At 40.2% G+C, this 26,282-nt stretch overlaps 1 protein-coding gene across 8 annotated transcripts in view; it reads left to right on the forward strand.

Moving 5' to 3' along the window:
- PDE7B (phosphodiesterase 7B) overlaps positions 1-26,282 on the forward strand; it is a 584,077-nt gene that overhangs the window by 544,114 nt on the left and 13,681 nt on the right. For all 8 annotated transcript variants that reach the window (XM_047860044.1, XM_047860045.1, XM_047860043.1 and 5 more), the window contains 6 exons: positions 1,120-1,183; positions 3,110-3,205; positions 5,292-5,392; positions 6,884-7,015; positions 22,696-22,787; positions 25,364-25,508. In XM_047860044.1, the coding sequence (XP_047716000.1) occupies positions 1,120-1,183; positions 3,110-3,205; positions 5,292-5,392; positions 6,884-7,015; positions 22,696-22,787; positions 25,364-25,508 (630 nt within the window). The remainder of the gene's footprint in view (positions 1-1,119; positions 1,184-3,109; positions 3,206-5,291; positions 5,393-6,883; positions 7,016-22,695; positions 22,788-25,363; positions 25,509-26,282) is intronic.

Raw genomic sequence — 26,282 nt, forward strand, 5'->3', positions numbered from 1 at the left:
TGGTTGGTTGGTTGGAGAAAAAAGAACAAGCCTGAGATCCCAGCACTGGGGCATCAATGACAGAGCACTCTCGTGCCCCCCTCCCCCGCCGAGCAACCACCCCTCAAGAGAGGTGACACAGACATGTAGAAAGAACTGTGGGTCACAAGTCAAGAAGATATCAGGGATCAAGTCCTGGTCCTGCCTTTAGTATTTGACTTGGGTAAAGTGCTCAGCCACTCTAAATCTCACAGATAGCCTATTCTTTCATTTTTGATAATGTTGTGAAGGTCCATGACAAGACCTTTGGACTTTATTGGAAGATGCAGGGAAGACCTGTAGTGGCAGGAGAGTGAGCTTGTCCTTACTGGAAGTGGTGGCTTTGAGAGGAGAGAGGAAGGTCAGTCGCAGAAGCCATAGTGAGGGTAGAATCAGCAACCACAGCTTTGCATCTGAGAGTTAAAAACCATCTAAGCATGGGGTATTTAAAAAAGAAAAATAGGATGATAAGTCTACATTGGACAGCAGGTCTTTAAATTATCCAGTATTTGCATTTGCCCACTCCAGTTTCCTATCTGTTAGAGTGTATTAGAGTGGTTCATTTCGCATTTAGTCCACATTGAGCAGAATAATGTGCTCAGCAATCATTTTTACTTCATTTTTTTTTTAAATTTGATGTAAACATTCTCAAGTATATAGTAGTTTGTGATGTAGAGACTTTACTGAACTACAATTTTAACAGATAGCAAATTTCATGTGTGCTTATTACGTACAAATACTATTCTAAGCACTCTACATACACTACCTTATTTAATACACACAAAAATCCTCTGAGGTAGGCAATATTATCAGCCATATTTTTCATATAGGAATCTGAGGTACAGAGAGGTTAAGGAACTAGCCCAAGTTCCCACAGCCAGTAAGAGATGCAGCTAACACTGAACCAGCCAGTTTGATTCCAGAGCCTGTCCCTTTTACACTGTTGTTATTAGTACGTAGAGTAAGGTTTGTTTTCCCACAGACCAGACAGCAGTGTGCTACTATCTTCAACTTCTCAATTGTTTAATTCATTGTCTGAAAGTAAATGTTTAAGTCTCCGTTATGATTCATTGGAGTGCTGTTTTTTGTTTGCCTTTTCAGCATATGCTCTCCAAAGTGGGAATGTGGGATTTTGACATTTTCTTATTTGATCGCTTGACAAATGGTAAGTCACCCAAAAGAATTCTATTTTCAGACACTGTTATTCTTTTTCCTTTTTTTTCCATTTTCATACGTCTGCAGCCACTCGAGAAGGGCCAGGGCAAGGGAAAATTGATTCAGATGAAAAGTAAGGACTGAATTAGGCCTTAGAATCTTAAGACCATTTCCTTCTGGCCTTGATGATCCCAAAGGAATTTGGAAACCACAGATTAGATTCTTTCCTCGCAGAATACTTGGGCCACATCCAGACAGAGGAAGTTCATTGTTAGTGGGTGAAAACCAGAAACATTAAAGCTCATCTGATCAGTCCTGACTCTTACAGGGCAGACATTTGTACATTTTCATTAAGTGAGCTGAATCTCCCCCAGTGCAAGTATTGTTCAGAGAGGCTGGGCATCATTGGAAGAAAACATTAGCTGATGACAGTGTGTAAAAGTGTAGGTTGCAGCTGAAGGGGAAAATAAACATTCCCATTGATTTCACTTTTAAAATCATGGTGCCTATAAAGATTTTGCTTAAGAAAATAAAATCTGATTATTCATTCATCTGCCCATTAAACAAATGCTGATAGGCCTAGAAAGCCAATGAAAGGAATCCTATCTGATGCTGACCTTCACATGCTCCACCATCGACCAGGCTTGTACTTTAAGTCATTACAGATGGTTTTCTCACCATTCCGTTACTTGACATTAACATACAGTTGAGAGATGCAGCCTAAGCCCATGAAGCCGAGCTTCACACTGTGGAAAACTAACTAGCCATATAAGGATGGACCCCACAATCTTATATTTCACTTTGCTCAAATCAACTGAGAAGTGGGTGCCAGTAGATGATATCAACTGTGAATGAAAGGATTTGTTCAATGATATTTGTTCAAAAGAGAGTACAATCATGACTCTCATAGAATAAGAAATGATTCTATGTCAAAGAATTTAACTCAGAGAATTTAACCTGTCAAAGATTTAACTCAGTTAGAGATCCAGTAAGATGCTACAGCTAGTTAAAGGAAAATTCAGAGAACAACACATATATAAACAGTAAGAAATGCTCAAATGAATTTATAAGTAGCTGTAAAACTGGGAAGAGAAAATCTGCATTTTCACCCGAGTGATTTCGTTTGCATGTATATGGACAAGAACCACTCGCAGTGCTGTTAGTTACCTACAGCTTTGAGAGTTATGAAATAGCCCAAAGACAATGGAAGCTGCAGAAGCACAGGATCAGGCACCCTGGAAGAGTGTGTCTAGGCAACACTTAGTTTTCCACTGAAGACATCCAGTCATCATCTTGGTCCATTTCAAAGTCTTTCACAAATTCTATCATGCTTTTAAAATTCAAACCCATTATTCTTTAATAAATTAACACATTTTTATTCAGGAAAGAAACAATATTTCCTGAATGCTTACAAGTCACTATTGCTTCAGTTTTGCCTCTCTGATAGTTGTAAACTATCTCATGGTCACATCTCATCTTGGGTGATTTTGAATGGGGAGAACAAGCAATGGCCATTAAGCAATGCGATGACTTGGATACCCCTGTGACTCTAAGAATTAATTGGAAGCAACTTAAGACACATTGCAAGTGACTATTAAACTGTGTCTTTAAAAAATACACACACACATACACACACGCACACACACCCGTGTGTGTGTCCCTGATACAATAGTCAGACTCCTTCTAACTCTTAATGCTTTCATTGCCTTTGGTATAGAGTGAAGGTCTGAGCTAGCTCGTTTCACTTGTTCAGTACGAGGCAACCTAGGATAAAACCACAGTCATAGTATCCTTTATACTTGAAAGAGTTCAAAACTAACAGGGAAAAGGAGACCTATCAGAGACCTTCCATTACAGAAACTTTGGATTCTTTTGTCAGTCTTGATAGTTCAGTGGTGATAAAAATGTGTTGAAATAGGTGACTGTTTTCCTGTAGGAAACAGCCTGGTAACACTGCTCTGCCACCTCTTCAACACCCATGGACTCATTAACCATTTCAAGTTAGATATGGTGACGTTGCACAGGTTTTTAGGTAAGTCTTTACTTCCATATTCTACCTCCTTTCCCCTGAATTATGGCAGTCCATAATATTCTTCAACGTAAAGTGGCAAGAACAATAGCAGGGTAGATGAAGACCTCAAGTTAATCTTAAATTATCCCATCTTAATTTTAAAATATGGTTTACCCACTTAAATCCTTGAAAACAATATTATATACTTGATTAGTCATGTTTATAAGAGATAAAAGCTACATAAAGAAAACAATCAAGAGCATGTAACTGTTAAAGAAATTACTGATCTGCTTACATATCAGCAAAACCCCAGTTAATGTGTGCCTCAAATAATTCCAATCTGGACACGAGTTGCTGAAAGTCTTCAATCGACTTTTTTTTTTTTTTTTAGATAATAAGAACTACCATTTATATAGTGCCCCCTACATGCAAGATGCTCTCAGTATATTATCTCTAACCATTTCAACAACTCAGCAAATTGGGTGTTGTCACCACCATTTGGCTCACAGTTAAGGAAAAGTAGAAAGACATTTCATAACTTACTCAAGGTCAACACTTGTAATTGGCAGAGCCTCAGTCCAAGCCCAGGTCTGTCTGACTTGAAAGCCTGCCATGTTTCCACTCAACTCCGCCCCATCACTCTCTATCAAAAACAGCCCCAGTTCTTATTGGACTTTGTGCACATGATTATTTATCTGCCAAATTATCCAGGGCACATTTTTAATCACTATATAACTTCCTGCTGCCACTTAGCTTGTTTCTGGCTCCTTTGATGTGCCCTATGGCTATGCTTTGGATTTGGAAGCTGACTTAATGCCTCCAGAGTAAAGTAACAGTGACATGAAAGCAACAGAAGTAATGACAACCAACCCTATCTGGTGCTTAAATATGCTGGGAACCCTTCTAATGACTCGCATATATTAATACATTTAATCCTTAGAGCAGCCCTTTGAAATTGGAACTATGGTTGTCCCCATTTTATAGAGAAGGAAACTGAGGAAGCGTATGGTTAAGCAATTTGCTCAACATAAACACTAAGTGATAGAGCCAGAGTTTAAATGTAATTGTTTTTTAAACCTGTAAAATAAGTAATACGTGGCACAAAAGAAATATTTGAAAACAGCTCTAACGTGGCTCAGTTCCAGAAACACAAATGACCTCAGGCTAATTGAGTTTAGATTTCTTGGGCAAGGTAATGGCCACAAACTGGCCAAATAATGTTTATTTGTCTAAAGAAGGAGAACACAAGATACTTTGGACATGTGTATGCACACAGAGTAACATAAAGACTGTAAAAATTTGATGATAGAAATAACACCAGAATTCAGAGCAAAATTCGTAGCATGGGCTGAGAAAATATGGCCACACTTGCAAATCTGGATATTCTGTACACACTGAATATATTGCATCCTAAGTATGCCCTGACTGTTAACTAAAGCAGACTAATTGCTTCTGTAATTAGCAAAACAAAATGGCCTTGCTTATGTCTCTACTCGGTTCCAAGAGCACTCTGGTCCTTACATTGGAAGGGTATGAGAGAGGCTAACTTAAATCTGAATAAGATAGAAATAAAACCAAGTTCTCCTTTAGGTCAACCCAGTACTTTGAATTTCTGTCTGAAGTAACCTCAGATTTGTTTTCGTCAGTGTTTGCTGTTCAAGTGATAAGCCAATCTTTGGACATCAGGGGTCTGATGCTCTTTAAAAGGAAACCTCTTTTATGACATATTATTCATAAATGGCAGCAAACTTAAATAATTAAACTATAGTGTGAAATAAAGTTGTCCTTTTCCTACATATTTATTTTTCCAATGAATGAAAGCCTTGATGAATGCCAGAAAGGGGTGATTTATGAAGGTGGTGAGGAATCCCAAGGGCCTCACAAATCCTTTTAGCCTTTCTCCCGTCTGCCCTCCCCCTCCTCCTCACTAAAAACAGCCCAGTAGAGCTGCCAAGCTTGCAAACCACATTTATTTTTAAAGGATCCCCAGGCTGCACATTTTGGAGACACTGATATTTTTTAAGTAAAAGGGACCCTCAACAGTTCAGAGCTAGTCTGCCCTTCCTGTTTTGGTTCTAGCTGATTGAGTTATCTGTTTGCCTCCTAGTCATGGTTCAAGAAGATTACCACAGCCAAAACCCATATCACAATGCTGTTCATGCAGCCGATGTCACCCAGGCCATGAACTGCTACCTGAAGGAACCCAAGGTAAAGCAAGACTCAGCCACCGCCTCAGCATTGGAAATGCCAAGTAAACTGTCTGCTAAGCCCCAAATCACCCAATATATCAGAATAACTGTGTATGGATCATTCACAATATGAACACAAATTATTTCTACTAAAGTTCCAGTATCAGCTCTGAAAATTATATGAAAGAGAATGTAAATTTTCTGAGTTTTTTTTCTCATAATTTCTGTATTTTTGAGCCTGCATTAGGACAAAAACAACCCTCTCCGTGACAGTCTACATCTTAGATATCTTCAAAACTCTCAAGAAATCATTTTGCCTTGGACCTTTGCCACCAATGTTACCAGCAGTGAACTTTTCTGGGAAAATCTCCCACCTCATGTTTTTTGATCAATGAATAGAGTCAAAACTCCTCAAAACTCAAGCTCCATTTCCTATAAGCCAATGGGGCATCCTGATTCAGGCCCAAGAAAATTTGTGACTTCAAAGATCTCAAAGTATGTTCTGATGCAACAAACGAATCCAATACTAAAAACATAACAATAATACTCATTAGTTGAAATATAAGCATTTTTAGCCATATAAAACTTAGTTGCTAGAACATACAGGATGAATTTTCTTAAGCTTTTTCAAAAATGATATTCTAGTCCAAGTCTCTGTTTAGTTCAGTTTTAATATCAATCACTAAATATATAGATGCCAGACAGGCATTCCCAAAAGAAAACTGGGTAGATGCCTCATCCTTATAAAATATCCCATTAAAGGTTGTGTTTTTAATCTGTAAGTTGTCCAAAAATTGTAATATATCACACCGTAGTATATTTAAATTTAGTGCTAGATTTGCATTCTCCTGCTTGGTTTCTTAGTGAACCAAAAAAAAAAAAAAAAAAAAGACAGATTCTTACACATTCCCCCACTATTTATTACACATTGAAGAAATATGCAAATTTTGTAATTCAGCCCACTCTTGATTTCATATTCAGTGGCAATGATATAGTGGATGGTTGAAATACACAAATGATTTTTTTTTTTAATGTGTCCATTACTTTGGCTTTAAATTTTTCCTTCATTCACTGCTTTCTCTAGGAGCAAGGCTGATTTCAGGCTCTGCCTTCTCCCCGCTCACCAGAGAGCAGTCTTGCCAACAGGAATACCACTGCACCAACAAAAAGAAACAGATGGGATGCCTGGGTGGCTCAGTCAGTGAAGCATCCAACTCGATTTCGGCTCAAGTCATGATCTCACAGTTCGTGAGATCGAGCCCTGTACAGAAAAAGAGAGAGAGAGAGAGAGAGGAGCAGTGGGAAGAGGAGGGTAGTTGAATGAATGATCCAGAAAGATTTGACTTGCTTAATTCCCTTCCATGCTGTCCTTTCCTCCCTGCAATTCCATGTGACTATCACCTCACTGACTGCTTCAAGAGGGTAAAGGTCAGGATGAAAGCCTAAAAACTACTGTGCAAAATTATGTGCATAAACATCAATCAGTCTCCCAATTTGATTTTTTGAACAGCTCGCCAGCTTCCTCACACCCCTGGACATCATGCTTGGACTGCTGGCTGCAGCAGCACACGATGTTGACCACCCAGGAGTGAACCAGCCATTTTTGATCAAAACTAACCACCATCTCGCCAATCTATACCAGGTAAGGGAACCCAACATTGAGGCACAGTTCAGCCAACTGCCTTAGGCCCAGTCCTGGAGCCTGAGTCTCATCTTTGGAGTTAACCTTTTTTCAGGGCCAGCCTCAGTGACCACAGCCACAGAGCATGGATTTGAAATAGGTCTAGGATATCCCAAGGTAGATTAAATTGGTATCACAAGGTAGATGAAATTGTCCAATGTAAAACAGGATCTCTGAGCCTACCCTCTGAGATGTGAGAATACCTGTCTCCCTGGACACCGTCTCATATATAACGGTTACCAATTGAAGCCAGTCCTTGTAGGACCTCTATAAACGATACTTCCCAGCTCCAATCCTAATTCAAATTTATGTCTTTAAGGCATTTCTGAACTTGACTGGCCTCCAGGTCAGAGTATGTTATCAAAGACAATAGGCATATTTTGTTGTTCTAAAATAGGTCAGCAGTATGAGTAGGCTGGCCTGGAGAACTTTTATCTCTGATGTTATTTAAAATAGTAAACTTTAAATCATAAATGAATAACTCCCAGAATTTTTAGTATGGTTCTTTGGAGACCTTTGGTTGTCTGTCACAAAATCATTGCAAACAAGGTAGTCATTGATCTCAATTTTAGTAGATCTTTTGAAAAAACACAGTGCTGAAAAATTCCTGACAGATCCTTATAAAGCACAAGTGGAACTTGAAAAAAAGAAAAAAGAAAAAAAAAGTCTTTCTCCATCCAATTGATTAGCTTTTAACATCAGTAGGAACTGGCCTTCCAAGGTTTATGGATCCACGTGGCCAGCCAGCACCCGAAGCCTGGATAGATGTAGCCACATAGAGGGGACAGGATGACAGAACTAAGAAAGATTTTGTTGATGAGCTATAAATTAAACAAAGAAAAACAAAAAATAAAGCTAAACTTTCTAAAGCATCTCACAAGCTAAATTTATTACTTAGAAAAACATAGACCTGAATGATGGGACTGAAAGCCCCCAGATGGATTTTCTATTCCTGTCAATTCTGGTTTTTTCAAATGTGTTTTATTAGACAAAGGAAATCAATCAACAAAATTGGCTACTTGATCCATTCCCATATAAAGTAAATGCTTACATAATTCTAGTTTCTCATCACCATATAAATTATGTCAATGAAGTTTAAGAGAGTATCAGCTGTGGGGTACTTGGATGGCTCAGTAAGTTAAACTTCTGACTCTTGATTTTGGCTCAAGTCATGATCTCACGATTTGTGAGATAGAGCCCCAAGTCGGGCTCTGCACTAAAGGCATGGAACCCACTTGGGATTCTGTCTCTCCCTCTCTACCTCTCCCTGCTCTCGCCCTTATGTGCTCTCTCTCTCTCTCTCTTTCTCTCTCAAAACCAATCAATCAATGAGAGTATCAGCTGCTACTGACTGATTTGTACATAAAATGAGAGTCGTAAAACTGTACTTTGACATGTAATATATATAAAGCCTGTAATGAATTCACTTTTAAGCAGGAAGTTAAAAAGAAATACGCCAGATGTTAAAAACAAGAAAGTAGTTGTAGAATTTCATAAGAATTAAGTACTCATTGCTAATTAACAAAAAATTATTCTCAAAATAAAAACACTAGTCTATCTTGTTCAGATATTAAAATTGTCCTCAAAAAAATGAATTTCTTACCCAAACGTTTGAAGTGCAGATAACTTTTAATAGTTTTTATTTTAATATCTTTGTTAAAGATAAACATTCCAGTACAACCAAATTCTTCAGCCTTTTCAATGCAACATATAGTCTTGTATGTTTTTAGTCAGCAGCTACTTACTGCATATGTCATATGGTACGCTAAAATCTAGGAGTACAATGATGGATAAAATGTAATCTCTGCCCTCAAACATTTGTTCAAGCTCAGATGTTCAAAATGTGCAAAATCTGAGAAGACTTAATCTCAGTTTGAAAGTTTTGGGGACTTAGCTAAAGGTATACATATAGATATAATTTTTTTAAGTCTTGAAAGAATAAATACCGGCTCTGTTCTTTGTATCCAAAATGTTACTATAATAAAGCGAGCCAGTATTTTTTCTAGCAGTAAATTTGTCCATCTGAATTGTCTGGCCTGATCCTTGATAGGAAAGACAAGGATCCTTTTCATAATAACTAAAAAGAAGTTGGGATATAGGACTTGAAAACCATATACGAGGGGCGCCTGGGTGGCGCAGTCGGTTAAGCGTCCGACTTCAGCCAGGTCACGATCTCGAGGTCCGGGAGTTCGAGCCCCGAGTCAGGCTCTGGGCTGATGGCTCAGAGCCTGGAGCCTGTTTCCGATTCTGTGTCTCCCTCTCTCTCTGCCCCTCCCCCATTCATGCTCTGTCTCTCTCTGTCCCAAAAATAAATAAACGTTGGAAAAAAAAAACCCCATATACGAGATATTGTCTTCATCAGTATCCTGCTCAACTAGTGTTAGGATCTCTTGGAAGCTAGATAGAGATTCTGGTCTTCAGGTTGTAAAAATAGTGTTAAAGGCAAACCAGGATCGCATAGTATCATCAACATAATGTCTACTATCTTAGAGCCGATGAGGATAAAAGCTGAAATTTTTATCAGCCAAATTGGGATCTAACATATTAAAAGTAAAAATTGCTAAGAGGACCTGAAAATATTATGAGATTTCAATTCTGCCCCCCAAATTGCTGGTGCCTTTTATATTTGGCTATATACCATTATTTATTAACTATCAGAGGGAATTTCAAAACAGTAATGAAAATTCTACGTCCAATACAGTTCACCAAATTATATAACTAACCTTTGTTCAGTGCTTACTATGGTTCAAAAACTGTGCTAAACGCTTTTTATGTATTATATTATTTACTCTGCACAATAGTCCAGTTAAGTGGATACTATTATCATACCTATTATTCAGAAAGAGGAGAAGTGATACTTAGGAAATTCAAGTGTTTTTCCTGAAAATAAATAGCTAATTAATGGCAAAGCTGGAATAAGTCTTTTGTCTCCAGAGCCAAAATGACTAAGCATTATACATACTGTCTCTAAAATTCACATTGATCACCTCCTTTCTGTGGGTAGGACACTAAGAGCTCTCCACCAGGTTTTCCTATTGCAGTGAGGGAGACAGAGGGGTTAGAGCCAAGTGGCTTCAAGTGGGAGGGACTTTGGGAAGTACTCTTCCGATGGTGTGTAGCTACAAAGTGGGATGCAAAGACAGAAAAGGATTCCGCAGAGGGCTTGGCTGGAGAAAGAATGGTAAACTGAGCCGTGGCATGTAGCATTTTGAGTAGCAGAGCTGAGAAGGGCACCCTAGAGGCAGCATGAGCTGGGGTACTTTGTGGATTAAAACCCACAACCCTAGAATAACCAAAAACAGACTGTGTCTGTGGCCGTTAGCTGGGCATCATCCTGCCATAAACCATCCCTGCTCTCAGAGCAGTGTCTTGGGTATATTTTCATTAAGTGTATATTCTCTCTTTTGTAGAAACTGTACATTAGCTGTACAGAACACGACGTGGGTCAGAAAATCTCTTCTCTGCACCAGGTTGCAGAGCAACTTGGCATAACTTCAGGTTTTCAATTTCAAGAAAAAAAGAGTGTGCCACATAACACATAAACTGAGCAAGACCATTAACAACACGTGATATTTAAAATCTTTGCAAATGTAGACTTTCAGCCTACCAAGAACCTTTTAGGAAACTGTGTGCCGATTTCCAGAGGATATACCTATGCAAGTCTTTCTAGGGTAAGGATCCCTAACTTACACTCATATTTTAAAATGAGTTATAGATTCTGAAAATATTAAGAACCATGGTAATGAGTAAAAAATATGTCTATATACTATATATATTACACAATGTATTATAAATATGTATATACACTATATATATTACACAATATATTGTGAATATATATACACACACAAAAATTATACACACCCACACACACACACATTTGGTTAATGAGAATCCAGTAGAGAAGATGTGCCAGGAATTATGTGGGTTGAGAACACCCTGTGCGTGACTTTGCTACAATCTAGCCTTACTATAAATGAGATAAAATAGAAGAGAGCTTCCTCTCCCTCCTCTTGTTGGCTGTGCTCTTTTAGTTCTAATAAATAAGATCATTGCATAACTCCCAGCCTGTGCTTCTGCCCCGAGATAAAGAGAGAGCCAGGGCAGCTGGAGTGAAGGCCAGGTCAGAGGGCTCCCTCCCATTGTCTGCTATCTGGACCGGACTCATTTGCTGAATTGCCAACCCAACTTCAACATGAAAGTGATAAAGGCACTTCCACCTGGCACCTCTCTCATCAGACTGGAAGCCATCCAGTTGTCCATGGTGGATTGAGAAAGGAACATGTGAGAGATTGAGCTAAGCATTTATCTTGTGTCCCTCCACCCTGCAAGTCCCCAACACACAATTGCTCAGCAATTGAGCAAAGTAAGCCTTGAATCAGATAAGATATTGGCTATTACAATTGCAGAAGGAATCACTTGCAGCTCAATTTCAAGTTTAATTTCTTTCGAGAAGAGGCCAACTACTGACAGAACAACCTAATGAATAAAATAATTAATAATTAATTGTTCCTTATAGCCTAATATAATGTTTCATAATATTACATTCTATACTGTCTTGCAGAAGTTTATAATCATTTTTCTTAGTTACTTATCGCAAGCACTAAGAGCAGGTCAGCATTTTTCACCACTTTTTACTCTTAATGACTCTGAGCCATAAATATGAAGTTGACAGAGCCTGCCACATGGTCCTATGACCGCTACTCAAATAAGCAACTGCCAAGACTATACATAACCTCACAATTTCTGCAGTCTGAAAGGTGTTTTTGGCAAGTAGTGTGAAAATTGTAGGAAGGAGGCTTAAATTGGATCTTCTGTTTCATAAAGTTTCTGCTGTTCACAGTGAGGTAACTGGCATGTTGCCTGTCCGTGGCCCTCATCTGAACACAGGCCTGCCCCACAGGACAGTACTTAATGTCCAGTTTCCTTGGTCTCAGAGCAGTGTCTTGGGAAGATGCAGATTGACCAAGAAAAAGATTTCTTGCAACAGGCAGTAGTGCTACAGCTTTTCCAAGGGCCACGGTCTTTAGGATTCAAGGAGACCACCTGGCTTGTTAGGGAAGAGCTCAGCATCTCCGTGATCTCCTAGAGTCTTGCTTCTCTGGTTCATGAGCAATTAAAAATGAAGACACAGACGATGTTCCTATTGTTGTTTTTCTTCCTGTGTCCTCTGTTTTAAAAGGTGTCATTCACTCTGATTCCTATGGTACACCAGACCTCTCAGCTTAGCAACAGATTTTAGTCAAAGAAAGAGATGAATGGTGGGGGGGAGGGGGGGCAGTTTAAAGCCACCTTGTAGGATAGCAAATCTGCTCTGCCAGATTCTCTTTGACAAACAGACTCTTGATTTAATTTGAAGACCTGGGTTGGTGGTTTATTAAATGCCAGATGTGAAGCTATTCAGGAACAAAAGGATTGTTTTCTTCTTAGGGTGGATGATATCTTGACAACTCCGCAAAAAGGGAAATACAGGTTTTGCCATACGGGTTTTAAGAGTTTTATTTTTCCGAATTAAAATTCTAATAAGCCTTGTTATTTCCAATATGCTTTGTTACCTACAAAGGTAGCTATATACTCTTTCAACTCTAAGCTGACGATCATCTTTGAAATTACAAATATGAAGAGTTAGGGACACGAGAGCACACTGTCGTGAAGATGGTGCGACACACTGCTGAGCCGATGTGGTCCCTGATGCAGGCCTCCAAACAGGGCGGGGATTTCAGCAGATACTCAAGTTGCGTCATTTCATCCCATGTTCAGATCTTCACCAGCATTTCAGATTATTTTCTTCTTTTTTCAATCTGCCCTTTGCTACTCCTAGTCTTTGAGCCACTGTGAAGGCCAGGTGAGCCTATGGTCACTGAGCCATCCTCCTGTTAGCGAGGACACAGATAACTGGCCGCTTCCTGTGAAGCACCAGGATGTCCGCACCTGCTCACTGCAGCCTCTCCCCTGAGTGCATTGCACCAACATTATCTCCTTGTCCACACACAGCCTGGCCTGGCTCCAACTCCTTCTGCTGTGCAGCCAGGATGAGTCTCCTGAAACTCAAGTCTGACCCCATGGGTGACTGCTTAAAACCCCATTTCCCTCAGGATTGAGTCCAAGGATCCTAACACGATTTGCAAACCCTGTTGTGATCTGGCCCTGTTACGCTTTCCAGCTTCTTTTCCTGCTATTACTCAACTAGGCCTCTGTGCATCATCCAGTCCGAACTACTTTTAGATTCCCAAACATATCACTCACTCTTGTATTCATTCCTCCACAAATATTCATTGAGTGCTTAATACACACCAGGTGCTGGGAATATAGAAGATGAACAAAACAAATAAAAACCCCTGCTTTCTACTAGGGGAAACACAATAACTGAGTAAAATTTGTAATAGGTTAAAAGTGATCATTCTTAGTGATAAAAAAATAAAACAGGGAAGGAAGTATCCCTCTTGCTTACAGGTTTTCACACACATGCTCTTCCTTGTGCTGATTTTAATGAAATGTATTCCTCTCCACTGACTGTACTTTCTGATTCCTCTCTCGCTCATCCGTTTGAGCTCAATTTGGACATATCTTTTTCCCAAAAGCTTTCTTTTTCTTTAAAAGCCCATTTTTGGGGTGCCTGGGTGTCTCAGCCAGTTAAGCATCCTACTCTTGACTTCATGGTCATAGGATCCAGCCCTGCATTGGGCTCTGCATTTGCTTAAGAGGGTCTCTCTCTCTCTTTCTCCCTCTGCCCCTCCCTTGCTCATGCTCTCTCACTCTCCCTCAAAAAAGTAAATAAATAAAAGCCCATTTCCCATGCTTTTCCTGTAAGAGTTCAAAGTCCTTCATCACTTACTTTATCACAGCGTTCATGTCCCTAAATTGCCATTGCCTGGTCAGAAGTCCACATTCCCCACCCCCAACCCCCCCAAATTGTCTGAAAGCTTCTGGAAACCTACCTCATTCCCTACTGTATTCTCAGCATCTGGAACAGTCCTGGTGTTCAGTGAATATTTGTTGGGTGGTAGGAGGTTTGCTGGATGAGTAAGCAGAAGGATGGATGGATGGATGGATGGACAGATTGGATCCATGCAGGAACAAAGACAGAACCTGAGTAACACTGAGAGATCAGAAATATTGGCAACAGCAAGTACATGCAGAGACCCAGAGTGGAAATCTGACAAGCAGAGTCAATAACACTCAGACAGGGAAACCACAAAATCAAGACACACACTTCCACACTTCACTTCCTGTTGATCATTAAGTTCTTATCACGTGAAGAATGAAAAGGATTGAATGAAAAATTATTTATGATGATTTTCTGATTTGTTTACCTTGGAATTGACAAATGCCATCTGATATATGTTATTTCTGGAGTATGTCTGATCCTGGATATCTACGAATGAGTAGTGGGAAAGAGCCCATTGCTGTAATAATTCTAAAAATCTCTTTGACTTTCACCTCAATATAAGGATTTCCCATCAGAAGACCCCAAGTCTGGCTTCTTTCAGATACTGACTAAAAAAAAATTAACAGGACTCTTTTCTTGTAACAGTTATTTAAGCTTTTGTAGCTACCGAACTTTAAGGTTTCAGAAATTAATTACTATATCCACTCAACAAAGATTGACTTGTTTAAGTGGCACTGTGCCATCCTTAAGGTCCTTACACTGACCTGCCTGGACTGTGCTTGCAGACCAGTCAAGCCACTTCTGTATTTCTGCTCCTCTCACTTTACAAAAGAAGAGCCCATCATTCACCCACCCCACATATTGCATATTGCCTGATTGCACCCATATTGTATCTTGTCCCAACAAAGGAGCAACTAAAAATATTAAAGGAAGTCTCCTACAGTTGAGCGATTATCACTCTCCCAACCATCTCATAAATAGATGTATTGCCAGAAAAGTTTTGTTCCTAGCCACAATTTTTTTTTCCAGATTTGCAACATACATGCATTTTGATCAATAATAACAGTTGCATTGTAAACTCAAAGCTGGAAAAACATTTCCTACTGAGAGCCTGATGTTAGAAATACTTTTTAAATTAAAATTTCCATGAGTGTACTTATTTCTGTTGCAGAGAAATATGATCAGGTGACAATAAAAGAATTTCACACACAAAAATATATTTCATTAAAATAAAATTCTATGGGGAAATAGAATGGAAATATAAGTTCTAGAAGGAAAAGAATCCATTTAAAATTCTAACTCAAAGAATAAATTATTCATATGTGGTTTTTTTCAACAGGTGATAAATGAGGATTAAATGCCTTTGGTATTTAGATTTCCTTAGATACATTCAATACAGAAAAGAGTGATACGATGATTTTATATGAAAACACCAGTAGTAGGGGCACCTGGGTGATTCAGTCGGTTGAACGTCCGACTTCAGCTCAGGTCATGACCTCACAGCTCGTGAGTTCAAGCCCCACGTCGGGCTCTGCTAACAGCTTGGAGCCTGGAACCTGCTTCAGATTCTTTGTCTCCGTCTCTCTCTGCCCCTAACCCACTCGCATTCTGTCTCTGTCTCAAAAATAAATAAACATTTAAAAAAATTTTAAAAATAATAAAATAAAATAAAACACCAGTAGTTGCAAATATGCAGAGCATTATATCTTGTGTTACCATTTAAATCTATGATTTAAAAATTTTTTTAATGTTTATTCCTTTTTGAGAGAGAGAGAGAGAGAGAGCAGGGGAAAGGCAGAGAGAGAGAGGGAGACACAGAATCTGAAGCAGGCTCCAGGCTCTGAGCGGTCAGCATAGAGCCCAATGCGGGGCTCAAACTCACAAATTGCGAGATCATGACCTGAGCTGAAGTTGGACACTTAACCAACTGAGCCACCCAGGCACCCTGGAATCCATGATTTTAGATACCGATTTTTTTTTTATTTTAAACTTTTTTTTTTAACGTTTATTTTTGAGACAGAGAGAGACAGAGCATGAATGGGGGAGGGTCAGAGAGAGGGAGACACAGAATCTGAAACAGGCTCCAGGCTCTGAGCTGTCAGCACAGAGCCTGACATGGGGCTCGAACTCACGGATCACGAGATCATGACCTGAGCGAAGTCGGCCGCTCAACCGACTGAGCCACCCAGGCGCACCTAGATACCGATTTTAAAAGGTACACGAAGAGCATAGTTTTTCAAAGTTATTTTCAGGAGTAAATAAACAAACACCTGGGAAGATCACTGATATGTGGGAGCCAGCCAGTGAACAAAGTTGCTATGAAGTGTCTTGAACACCAGGAGATAAGCTTGGGGGGGGGGGGGGGGGCGTGCAAGAGGGAGCTGTCAGTTCTGTTTAGAGAACTAAGAAAGTCTTTCCCAGCAGATAGCAGTGGTTCGTCTTAGAAGAAGTGTGCGTGGAAGGCGGGGAGCAGGTATGGGCGGGTGGGTGCACACACACATACGTTTTCGACTTTGTTAGGTGACACTCTTTTTGGACTCATAAAATTCTTTGCTATCACCCTTATACAAAAACCAAGCATTCTTATAGGTCAAAACATTGAGAAGGCTTTTCATTAACTCTTCCGGCGTAATATGGAAGGTAGTAAATTAACTTTAAATTACTTGATACATTAGTGATGTAAACAAGGACAGAAGTTTATCTCTATCCTCCATAAAAGAAGCCTGGAGGTTGGCAGGTCAGAGCAGGCACAGGGGCTTCACAAAATTAAGGATGAGGGGACCAAGGATCCTTTTAGTTCTGTAGGAACTACAGCCTCGTGGATGGCCTTTGCCAGAGAAGTCAGTTCCCTTTAAACAAGTTTCCCAGAAATCCCACACATTTCTGCTTACATTTAATGAGTCAGAATGTAGGCAACTGATGCCACCTAATTATAAAGGAGGCTGGAAAATGTTATCTTTGAGACAGCCATGAGACCAGGTAAAAACTGAGGCTCTGTGAGTAAGGAGAAAAAGAAAACAGATTGAGGGGGTGAACACTGAGTAGTCTCCACTGTACCTGATGCTTGATTTTAAAGCTGAGACTATCAGAATGATGAATCGGCATGGTCTTTCCCTTTATGTGACATTCCGTCTCCAGTCCATGAATCACTGCAACACTCATGCGAGTATTTTACTTCCCTTTTCTTGTTTTGGTCACTGCTTAGGCTGTTAGATATTTCCACTGTAATGCCCACGTGTCCAACAGGTATCTCGAACTTGACCTGGCCAACACTGAACTCCTGTAAACCCTCTCCACCCACAGCCTGCCCACCACAGGTGATGGGAATGCCATCCTTCCAGTTGTTCAGGCCCAAAACACTGCAGCCATCCCTACAGAGCCAGATTAACCACCAAGACAAGTCTTCACTGTCTCTTGCCGGGATGACTGCTTTTACCCCCCAAATAGCCTGCTACACCTGCTTGTACACTTATTTCCACCAAAGTCCATTTGCAACATAGTAGCCTAAGTGATCTTTTTTTTTTCAATATATGAAATTTATTGTCAAATTGGTTTCCATACAACACCCAGTGCTCATCCCAAAAGGTGCCCTCCTCTATACCCATCACCCACCCTCCCCTCCCTCCCACCCCCCATCAACCCTCAGTTTGTTCTCAGTTTTTAAGAGTCTCTTATGCTTTGGCTCTCTCCCACTCTAACCTCTTTTTTTTGTTTTCTTCCCCTCCCCCATGGGTTTCTGTTAAGTTTCTCAGAATCCACCTAAGAGTGGAAACATATGGTACCTGTCCTTCTCTGTATGGCCTATTTCACTTAGCATCACAGTCTCCAGTTCCATCCACATTGCTACAAAGGGCCATATTTCATTCTTTCTCATTGCCACGTAGTACTCCATTGTGTATATAAACCACAATTTCTTTAGCCATTCATCAGTTGATGGACATTTAGGCTCTTTCCATAATTTGGCTATTGTTGAGAGTGCTGCTGTAAACATTGGGGTACAGTGCCCCTATGCATCAGTACTCCTGTATCCCTTGGGTAAATTCCTAGCAGTGCTATTGCTGGGTCATAGGGTAAGTCTATTTTTAATTTTTTGAGGAACCTCCACACTGTTTTCCAGAGTGGCTGCACCAATTTGCATTCCCACCAACAGTGCAAGAGGGTTCCCCTTTCCTAAGTAATCTTATTTAAATTTTACATAATTTCCTTCCCCTTGCAGTGGCCTCTTATCTCTCTCAGAGTAAAAACCAAAATCCTTACAACGGCCAGAAGGCCATGCATGATCTGGTCTCTCATTGTCCGACTTCTTATCCTAATACTTTCTCTCTCACACTCTCTCTTACCTTCAAGCCTTTGTTCAAATCTTACCTCTTACCCAACTACCTTACCAGCCCCACCCTCAAAGGCTCTCAAATTTCTACTAGCCTGCTCATCTTTTCTCCTTTCCATGCATTTACTATCTTCTAATAGTAAATTGTTGTTTATTATCTGCCTCTCCCCATCCCTGCCACCACTATTTCTCTGTCTGTTTTGTTTGTTGATGTACTCAGTGCCTAGAACATAGTAAGTGCTCAATGTATTTATTGAATGAAATCAAGTAATTTGTCCAAGAATGTATTTTGTAAATTAATAGAAAGCACTTTCTCTGTGCAAGGCTTAGAGTGGACTGGATACAAAACGAACAAGACAGACTTTCTACTCACATGTAGCTTATAATCTGGTAAGTGCATGAGTAACTCTGACATACATCTATGGCACTGAGTCTAGCAGGACTCGGGACTTGAGGAATGCCAAAAGAAAGAGCTACATGACTCAGGGAAAAAGCAAGTCTGCCTCTGACTGGACTAATTCTAAATGGCTTTGTGGATGGAGTATTTCAAGTGGACTTTGAGAGACAGGTGATAGTTTGATAAGTCAATACAGAGAAAGAGGGGTTAGAGGATCATAAGTCACCTTGGAAGACATGAACTTAACAAAAAGGCGCTGAAAGGAGACTCCTATATTAATAATTTAATAATTACATCAATAATACATTATCGTCTTACTAATACAGCACCATTTGTTTGGACTGTAAGAGCTTTAGAGGAAAGGAGAGGTGATGATATTCAATTATCTCAAACATGTAGGAACAGGATGGCAGCTGGGACAATTTTCTGATAGCATTGAATGCTGAGCTAAGGAGTTAGCCTCAATTTATCTGATAAAGAATCATGTAGGATTTAGAGCAGGGCATGGGAGAAAGCAGGTGGCATGATCATACTGAAATTAAGTGAGGTCCCTGAGGGCAGCAATTTTGTCTTATTAATCTTTCCATTGTCAGTACCCACCATAGCACCTGGCATATTAATAGGTAGTCAAAAAATATTAGTTTATATTTCAACCAATGATTAAGGAGATGGTAAAAAAAAAAAAAAAAAAAAAAAAAAAAGCCTGTCCAGTGAACAAGTCACATTCTGGAAGCTGTAGGGAGGACGGATTGAAGTAGGTTAGAATTAAGAAGGATAATAAAGCACTGAAAAAGGGTCACTTCAATGAAAGGAAGGGATGGACATTAGTGACTCCGTGTTGCAAGAACATGAGACCAACAGGTCTCATCACACGTGAGGGCTAAAAGTGGCTGCCAGATGAGTTCTCCCCCAACACAGCTTCAATCTACTCAACTCATAACGTTCCCACTACAAGAGTTTTCGCAGTGAAACTAAATTTAAAGGTAAACATGAAGATTCCAATGTGGGGCTAGAAACTGATATCAAAATAAAATCATCAACCATAGACCTTAAAGCAGCAACTATAGGTAACTTGTGGAAAATTAAGCATAACTGTAGGCCTTCATCGGTTTATAAATGTCAGGTTTCTGAATGCTTGGATATGGCCACACAGAGGAAATTCTTGGGAGGCGGCAAGGGGTGTGTGCAAAGCTTCAGCCTTGAGATCCGGCAGGCCTGGGTTTAAGGCCTTCTTCAACCACTTGCTAGCTGTGCAGCCCTTCAGAGAAACCTGAGATTTTAGTATCTGTGAGTTAATGATAAAAACAGTAGAAAGTTATGTAAGGATTGAATGAGATCATGTAAACCAGTACATGCTGTACTAGCAGGTACACAGTAGGTGCTTCATAAATGTTAGTCCCCCCCCCCCTTTTTCTTATTGTCTGGAATCCACTGAAGTACTCCTACTTCTAACACAGTTCTGGCCAAAATATACTTTTATTTATAACGACTGTTCCACGAAAAGTTGTGACTGTAATCGTGTATTCTATTGTCTTTTATTCTGTGCCAGCCTCCAGGCTCACTCAGTTCCCTTCCACTTCCCAGGTGCTCATCTCTAAATATGGTCTCACAAGCCAATTTCTCAAGTATCCTTTTATCCTGTCTTCAGGAAAATTATTAATGAAGATGTAAAAATCAGGCAGGCATGAATAACAATACTTAAGGCAATCCTCCAGACACTCTTTTTTCCACTCAACAGGGATTTATCATCAGGTCTTGTTACAGTTTTCTGGCCCCTTGAAAAACTCACATGAGGGCACTCATGGCCACATCTACAAGAATTAGTCTTGCAAGTGAGTACTGATGAGTGACTGAACTAAATGTCACAGCAGTATAGAACATCGATGACATCACACTAACCTATCACTCTTTGCTCTCATAAATCTTTACAGTCAAAACAAATTAGTCTGGCACGTGATTTATAATAAACATTCTCTTGTATGTGGCTCGTGCCCAAAAGGAGATAATAGACCAGTTGATAAAAGGGACAAAATCTCATCACTGCTTCAAACATAGTCAAGTGGTGAATAAATAGTAACTTCGTGGCAAGGAGAGAAACAAAGAGTAATAGAACAGCCTATACAGAGGACCTGATGATACAAGACTCTGCCTCATGAAGCTCATTCTACAAAGTCCTGGAGAGAAATCATTGTCTGGCATTAGAACCAAGAACAGTTGACGTTTTCTTGAACTTGCTTTTTCCTAATGGACCCTAGACTTTATCACTCATGATGGTTCTCTGTTCTCATTTGCTGAAGAAGTTGAGCATTGTGTGGGTGACTCAGGTATAGTGGGGGGTGGGCATGATAATGGAATGTTTCCCCATCTGTCTCCTGGCTCTGTTTAGTCTCCTTGCTTCCTCTCACTTTTTTTTTTTTTTTGATTGTGGCAAAATTAACATAATACAAAGTTCACCATCTTCACCATTTTTTAATATTTATTTATTTATTTATTTATTTATTTATGTATTTATTTAGAGAGTGAGAGGTAGGGAGGGACAGAGAGAGAGGGGAAGAGAACCCCAAGAAGGCTCTGTGCTGTCCACGAAGAGCCCATGCAGGGCTTGATCCCACGAACCATGAGATCGTGACCTGAGCCAAAATCAAGAGTCAGGTGCTTCATCAACCGAGCCACCCAAACGGCCCACCATTTCTAAGTATACAGTTCAATGGCATTAAGTGCATTGCCACCCTCATCTCTAGAATTCTTTTCATCTTGCAAAACTGAAACTCTGTACCCATTACATAATAACTCCCTATTACCCCAGCTCCTGGCTATCTTCTGTCTTTATGAATTTGACTCTGAGTACCTCAGATAGGCAAAATCATTTTTAATGAATCGATCTTCCTGTGTTTTGTGTAAGTTTATAACCCCATATGAAAAAAATGGAGAATGAATAAATAAATAAGAAAATAGAGCAAAAATATTTCCTAGGGACTAGAGGGGCTCTATTCTATTAGAATAAAGCACAATGGATTGTAAGAAATAGTCATCATTTAACCAGCTAGCTAATGTGTACACAGCAGCATATGTAAGATAACAATAAAGTCAGAAGAGAGATGGAACATAGTAGAGGTTCCCACAAGGGAAGAAATATCAAGATAATTGAAGAAGGAAGTAATTGTGGATTCAAACTCAGACCTAATGGGCTACATGCCAATATACTGGTCACGAAGATTATTGATAGTACTGCTTCCATGGCAGTGGTTTTCAAACTTGAGTTAACATACAAATTACTTACCACAAACCTACCAAATCAAAACTGAATTGACCGGGCCTCAGAAATCTGAGTATGTCACCAGCTTCCGAGGTGGTTCAGAAGGTTCTTATCAGTATTAAGAAACAATGGTCAGGGGGCACCTGGGTGGCTCAGTCGGTTACGTGTCTGACTCTTGATTTCAGCTCAGGTCACAATCTCATGCTTCGTGAGTTCGAGCCCCACATCAGGCTCTGGGCTGACAGCATGGAGCTTGCCTTGGATTCTCTCTCTCTCTCTGCCCCTCCTCCCCTCTCTCTCTCAAAATAAATAATTTTTTAAAAAGAAAGAAACGATGGTCAGTGCGGTAGATCAAAGTAGAGGTTGTGGGACCTGCCTCTGTTTAGCTGAGTAGTATAGTATAATCTTGGATTGGTATATATATAGCCACATGGAATCCATTAGTACCTATTTTTACCTGCTTCGCTTTTTTTCGTCTACATTGAGTGCTGCCTGACTGAGCTACCCAAAATGGGGGCATTGGCAAGAGAGAATGACACCAGAAATAGACTCTCATTCAGTCCTCCAACGGAGTCACAAGGGTCAGCCCTGCCACTATCCCACCGTCATGATAGGCCTTGTGGTGGTTTTCTTTCATGTTTCTTTTCTCGTCTGCCTCTCTGTCAGCAAGTATCAACTGGCTGAAATGAAAACACTCGGTGAAACTGTTCAGTGTGAAAGATCAGAATCTGACTTCTCTCTCGTTTATAGCTTTAATTTTCTTTCTTTCTAGAATATGTCTGTGCTGGAGAATCACCACTGGCGATCTACAATAGGCATGCTTCGAGAATCAAGGCTTCTTGCTCACTTGCCAAAGGAAATGACGTAAGTGGCGTAGAGATGAAACATACTGATGTCCACACGTTGGAGATAAGCTGCTTTCTCTAGGGCATGCTTGAGACCCCGGGGCTGATGGCAGGGAGCCAGCCGGCTGTGCTTCCTGCCTGCGCTTGGTTGTCGATCAGAGGAGACTCAGTGTCAGTTACAGCAGCCCAGAATCCACATCTCTCCCTGAGCTTTGAACGGGCCTTGGATAGTCTATGACCTGACATCAGGAAAAAGGATAATAAACAGCTCTCAGCTTTCACACTCTTCAGCATCAGTGCTCCACTTTGTCAAATCCCTGTCTGTTATGTTAGCAAAATTGTCCTCCTATAAAGATCCAAATAATAAATATTTATCAAGCAGGAACACAGGAGATCTCAAGCTAGATTTAACACTAGTTCAATCAAGTTTGTTTTGTAATTGCCAATCTTAGCAAAAATAGAAGTCAGAAATTCTGTCCTGAAATGTCTTTTGTTAAGTAACTGAATTGGCCGCAGCCATTGTTTTGGCCATTAATTTACCTATGTCTGTTGCATTTTAAACAGAAGGGGAAATACTAGTTTCCTGGTCCACTGTTTGTTAGCCCAGGTATTTAGGCCAAGCCCTACTAAATCCAAAGCCATTGCCTCATTTTCCACATGGTCCCTAATTAGCTGCTGTAACATCTTCCAAGGTCACCACTAATTCTGATCTGTTAAATTAAATGCACAGGGCCCAAGAGAGTCAAAAGAGTAGATAGATCCCTGCACCCTTCTTTCTGAAGAATTGCGAAGGGTGCATAAGTTAAAGTCAAGTGCCAAGTTGCGTCTATATAGAACAGGCAGTATGCTCTGGCTCGTGCTTACTCCCGGCCCTGTGATACTATCTGGTGCTGTTCCCTAGCACCCAGAGGAATGTGGAATTTGCAGGAAGAACTTCAGTTCTGATAGCTTTTTACCTCCTGGGATGAAATAAAACCAATCTTCATGCACGGAATAGAATCCCGTGTTTTTTGCTATAGTCCTTGCAAAGATCAAAAGAATTAAATGCAAAAGAACTAAAACCTTGGGGTGCCTGGGAGGCGCAGTCAGTTGAGCATCCAACTCTTTATCTCAGCTCAGGCGATGCTCTCACAGTCCCTGAGTTGGAGCCCTGCATCAGACTTGGGGTTCTGTCTCTCCTTCCCTCTGCCCCTCCCTTGCTTGTGCTCACTCTCTCTGTCTCACTCTTCCTCTCTCTGTCTCTCAAAAATAAAATAAAATAAGAACTGAAAACTTGAGTAAGAAATCAAGTAAGAAAGAGAAGAAAGGAGGAGGAGGTAAGTGGCAGGGGCAGCTAAAGAAAGAAGAGAAGGGAAAGAAGGAGAGAGGGCGGACGAGGAAGAACAAAACTGAAGGAAAAAAGGAGGAAGAACGCAGGACCAGACTTGTTTCTGTAATACCAACACTAATCCTGCTGGTTGCTCAGTTATACTCATTTCCTGAGATCCTCCTACACATCCCTATGGATTGCAAATAAAATACCATATTTTTATGTCTTCATGGGATGCAGTGTTATAAATCACTTTTGTAGGAAGAATAATTGTGATGCAAGAGTCTGAAAAGGGATGTGGTGGGAAGTACAGTGGCCAGTGCTTACATGCAGTTGCCTGTTTGTTCATGGTCTCGACCTGGCTGGTGATTACAGACATTTACTTTCTACCTATTCATTAAACTCTGTGTGCTCAATGCACTCTACAAAGTAAAAGGATGTAAAGTATGACCCATATGCCCAAAACATTGGCGGGGGGGGGGGGGGGGAGGGGGGCAGAGGAGTAAAGAACCGGTTCAAACTTAAGCGACATCAACTTAATATAAACTGCTATATGCAGAAGGTGTTATATACAAACCTAAATATACTTAATTTTTAAAGATTAATTTTTAAAATTGCTATGGATCTTGTCTTCCATTGATTACTTTCTATGTGTGAGGTAAAGCTTTAACTCGCTTATGTTTCATTTTGTCTCATTTTCCTTACATACCATTTGTCGACTAATATATTGCTTGCCCGTTGGTTTTTAAGTGTCTTAACTACCTATTATTCTTTCTGAAGTTCCAGTAACTTTCTCCAGTCTGTTTTGTTCAATTGATGGATCTTTCCATACCATGTAGTATCAGCCATTATTATTGTCTTCCTTATTATTACTAATTATCATGCCCTTTCTCTCTCCATGCAAATCTGAATGGTTGAGCTGGCTTCAGCTCTTTAAAAGCACAACCTAAACTTCTGTGATTCTGTCAGTCTTTTTGTGTCCTACTTAAGGCATGCATTCAGTTTTTAGACTCACAGTTACTGTGGCAACGTGTAAACTACCACAACTTTGTTCACTTGCGATTTCAATCACTCTCTACAGTTACTAGCATAGCTCCTGACCAAAGACAGAAGTGGCGGTGGAGGACAGACTGGCCCTTGGGCTCGGAGGGACTGGACTCTGAGTAACAAACAGAATCAAAGGCAGAAATGAGATTCTAAACCACCTGATAGTGACAGAATCAATCACCTACCTCAAAAGTATTTGCTTCGTGTGTGTGTTTTCTCTTTCCCTCTTGTGGATGCAGACAGGATATTGAACAGCAGCTGGGCTCCTTGATCTTGGCAACAGACATCAATAGGCAGAATGAATTTTTGACCAGATTGAAAGCTCACCTCCACAATGAAGATTTAAGACTGGAGGATGTACACGACAGGCACTTTATGCTTCAGGTAAACAACAACAACAACAAAGGCCCTTATCCTTGCTGAGTAAAAGCACTTGGGGACATGATCGATAATTTTAGCACATGTGAGATGGAGTATCCCCCAGGGTAGAAGTTAGAACGGTGACCTACTTTATTGAAAGCTCCGAGACATGTGAAATTTTTAAGCGGTTTCCAAGCAAGCAAAATCTGGGTTTCATGTCAGTAAGTTGATAATATCTCACTTTTCCTTATCTGGTAACTGGTGCCCCACAAAGTAGCCCTGCTGGGGAATTGTATGTAGTAAGAATCTACAACATTTTGTGGCTTGATGTAAAATTGACCACGGTCATACCTGCGAGGTTTAGAAATACTGTTTCTGTAACACAAAGATATATTATGTTAACTATGGTACAAACAAAAACTGAAAAACGAGTAGCCGTTCCTTCATATAAAACCTATTTAATCAAACCCTGCTTTACTTCCTGTTACTAGCTAAACTCATATTCTCACAAACATGTTTACCTAGTCTTGCCATTTTTAGACACCAATAAATAAACTATGTTAAGGTTAATTGAATGAACCGAATCGTATCAGGCCCAGTGCTTTCGGCTTCTTTCCACGGCAAGAAGCCATTTGTGGCAGGAGAAGAAGAGGACAAACGGGCCTCAGAACTGGAAGTCTGACCTGGTGTCCAAACCACAGCCATTTTCTTGATCTTCCATTTTCTCTCGGCTTCCTTCTTTCCTCTTGGCACAAAAGACTGGATGGAAGGACCCTGGATTCACGTACATAGACCAAC

Source organism: Prionailurus viverrinus, chromosome B2, assembly GCF_022837055.1.
Source record: "Prionailurus viverrinus isolate Anna chromosome B2, UM_Priviv_1.0, whole genome shotgun sequence".
In the NCBI taxonomy this organism is placed as follows: Eukaryota; Metazoa; Chordata; class Mammalia; order Carnivora; family Felidae; genus Prionailurus; species Prionailurus viverrinus.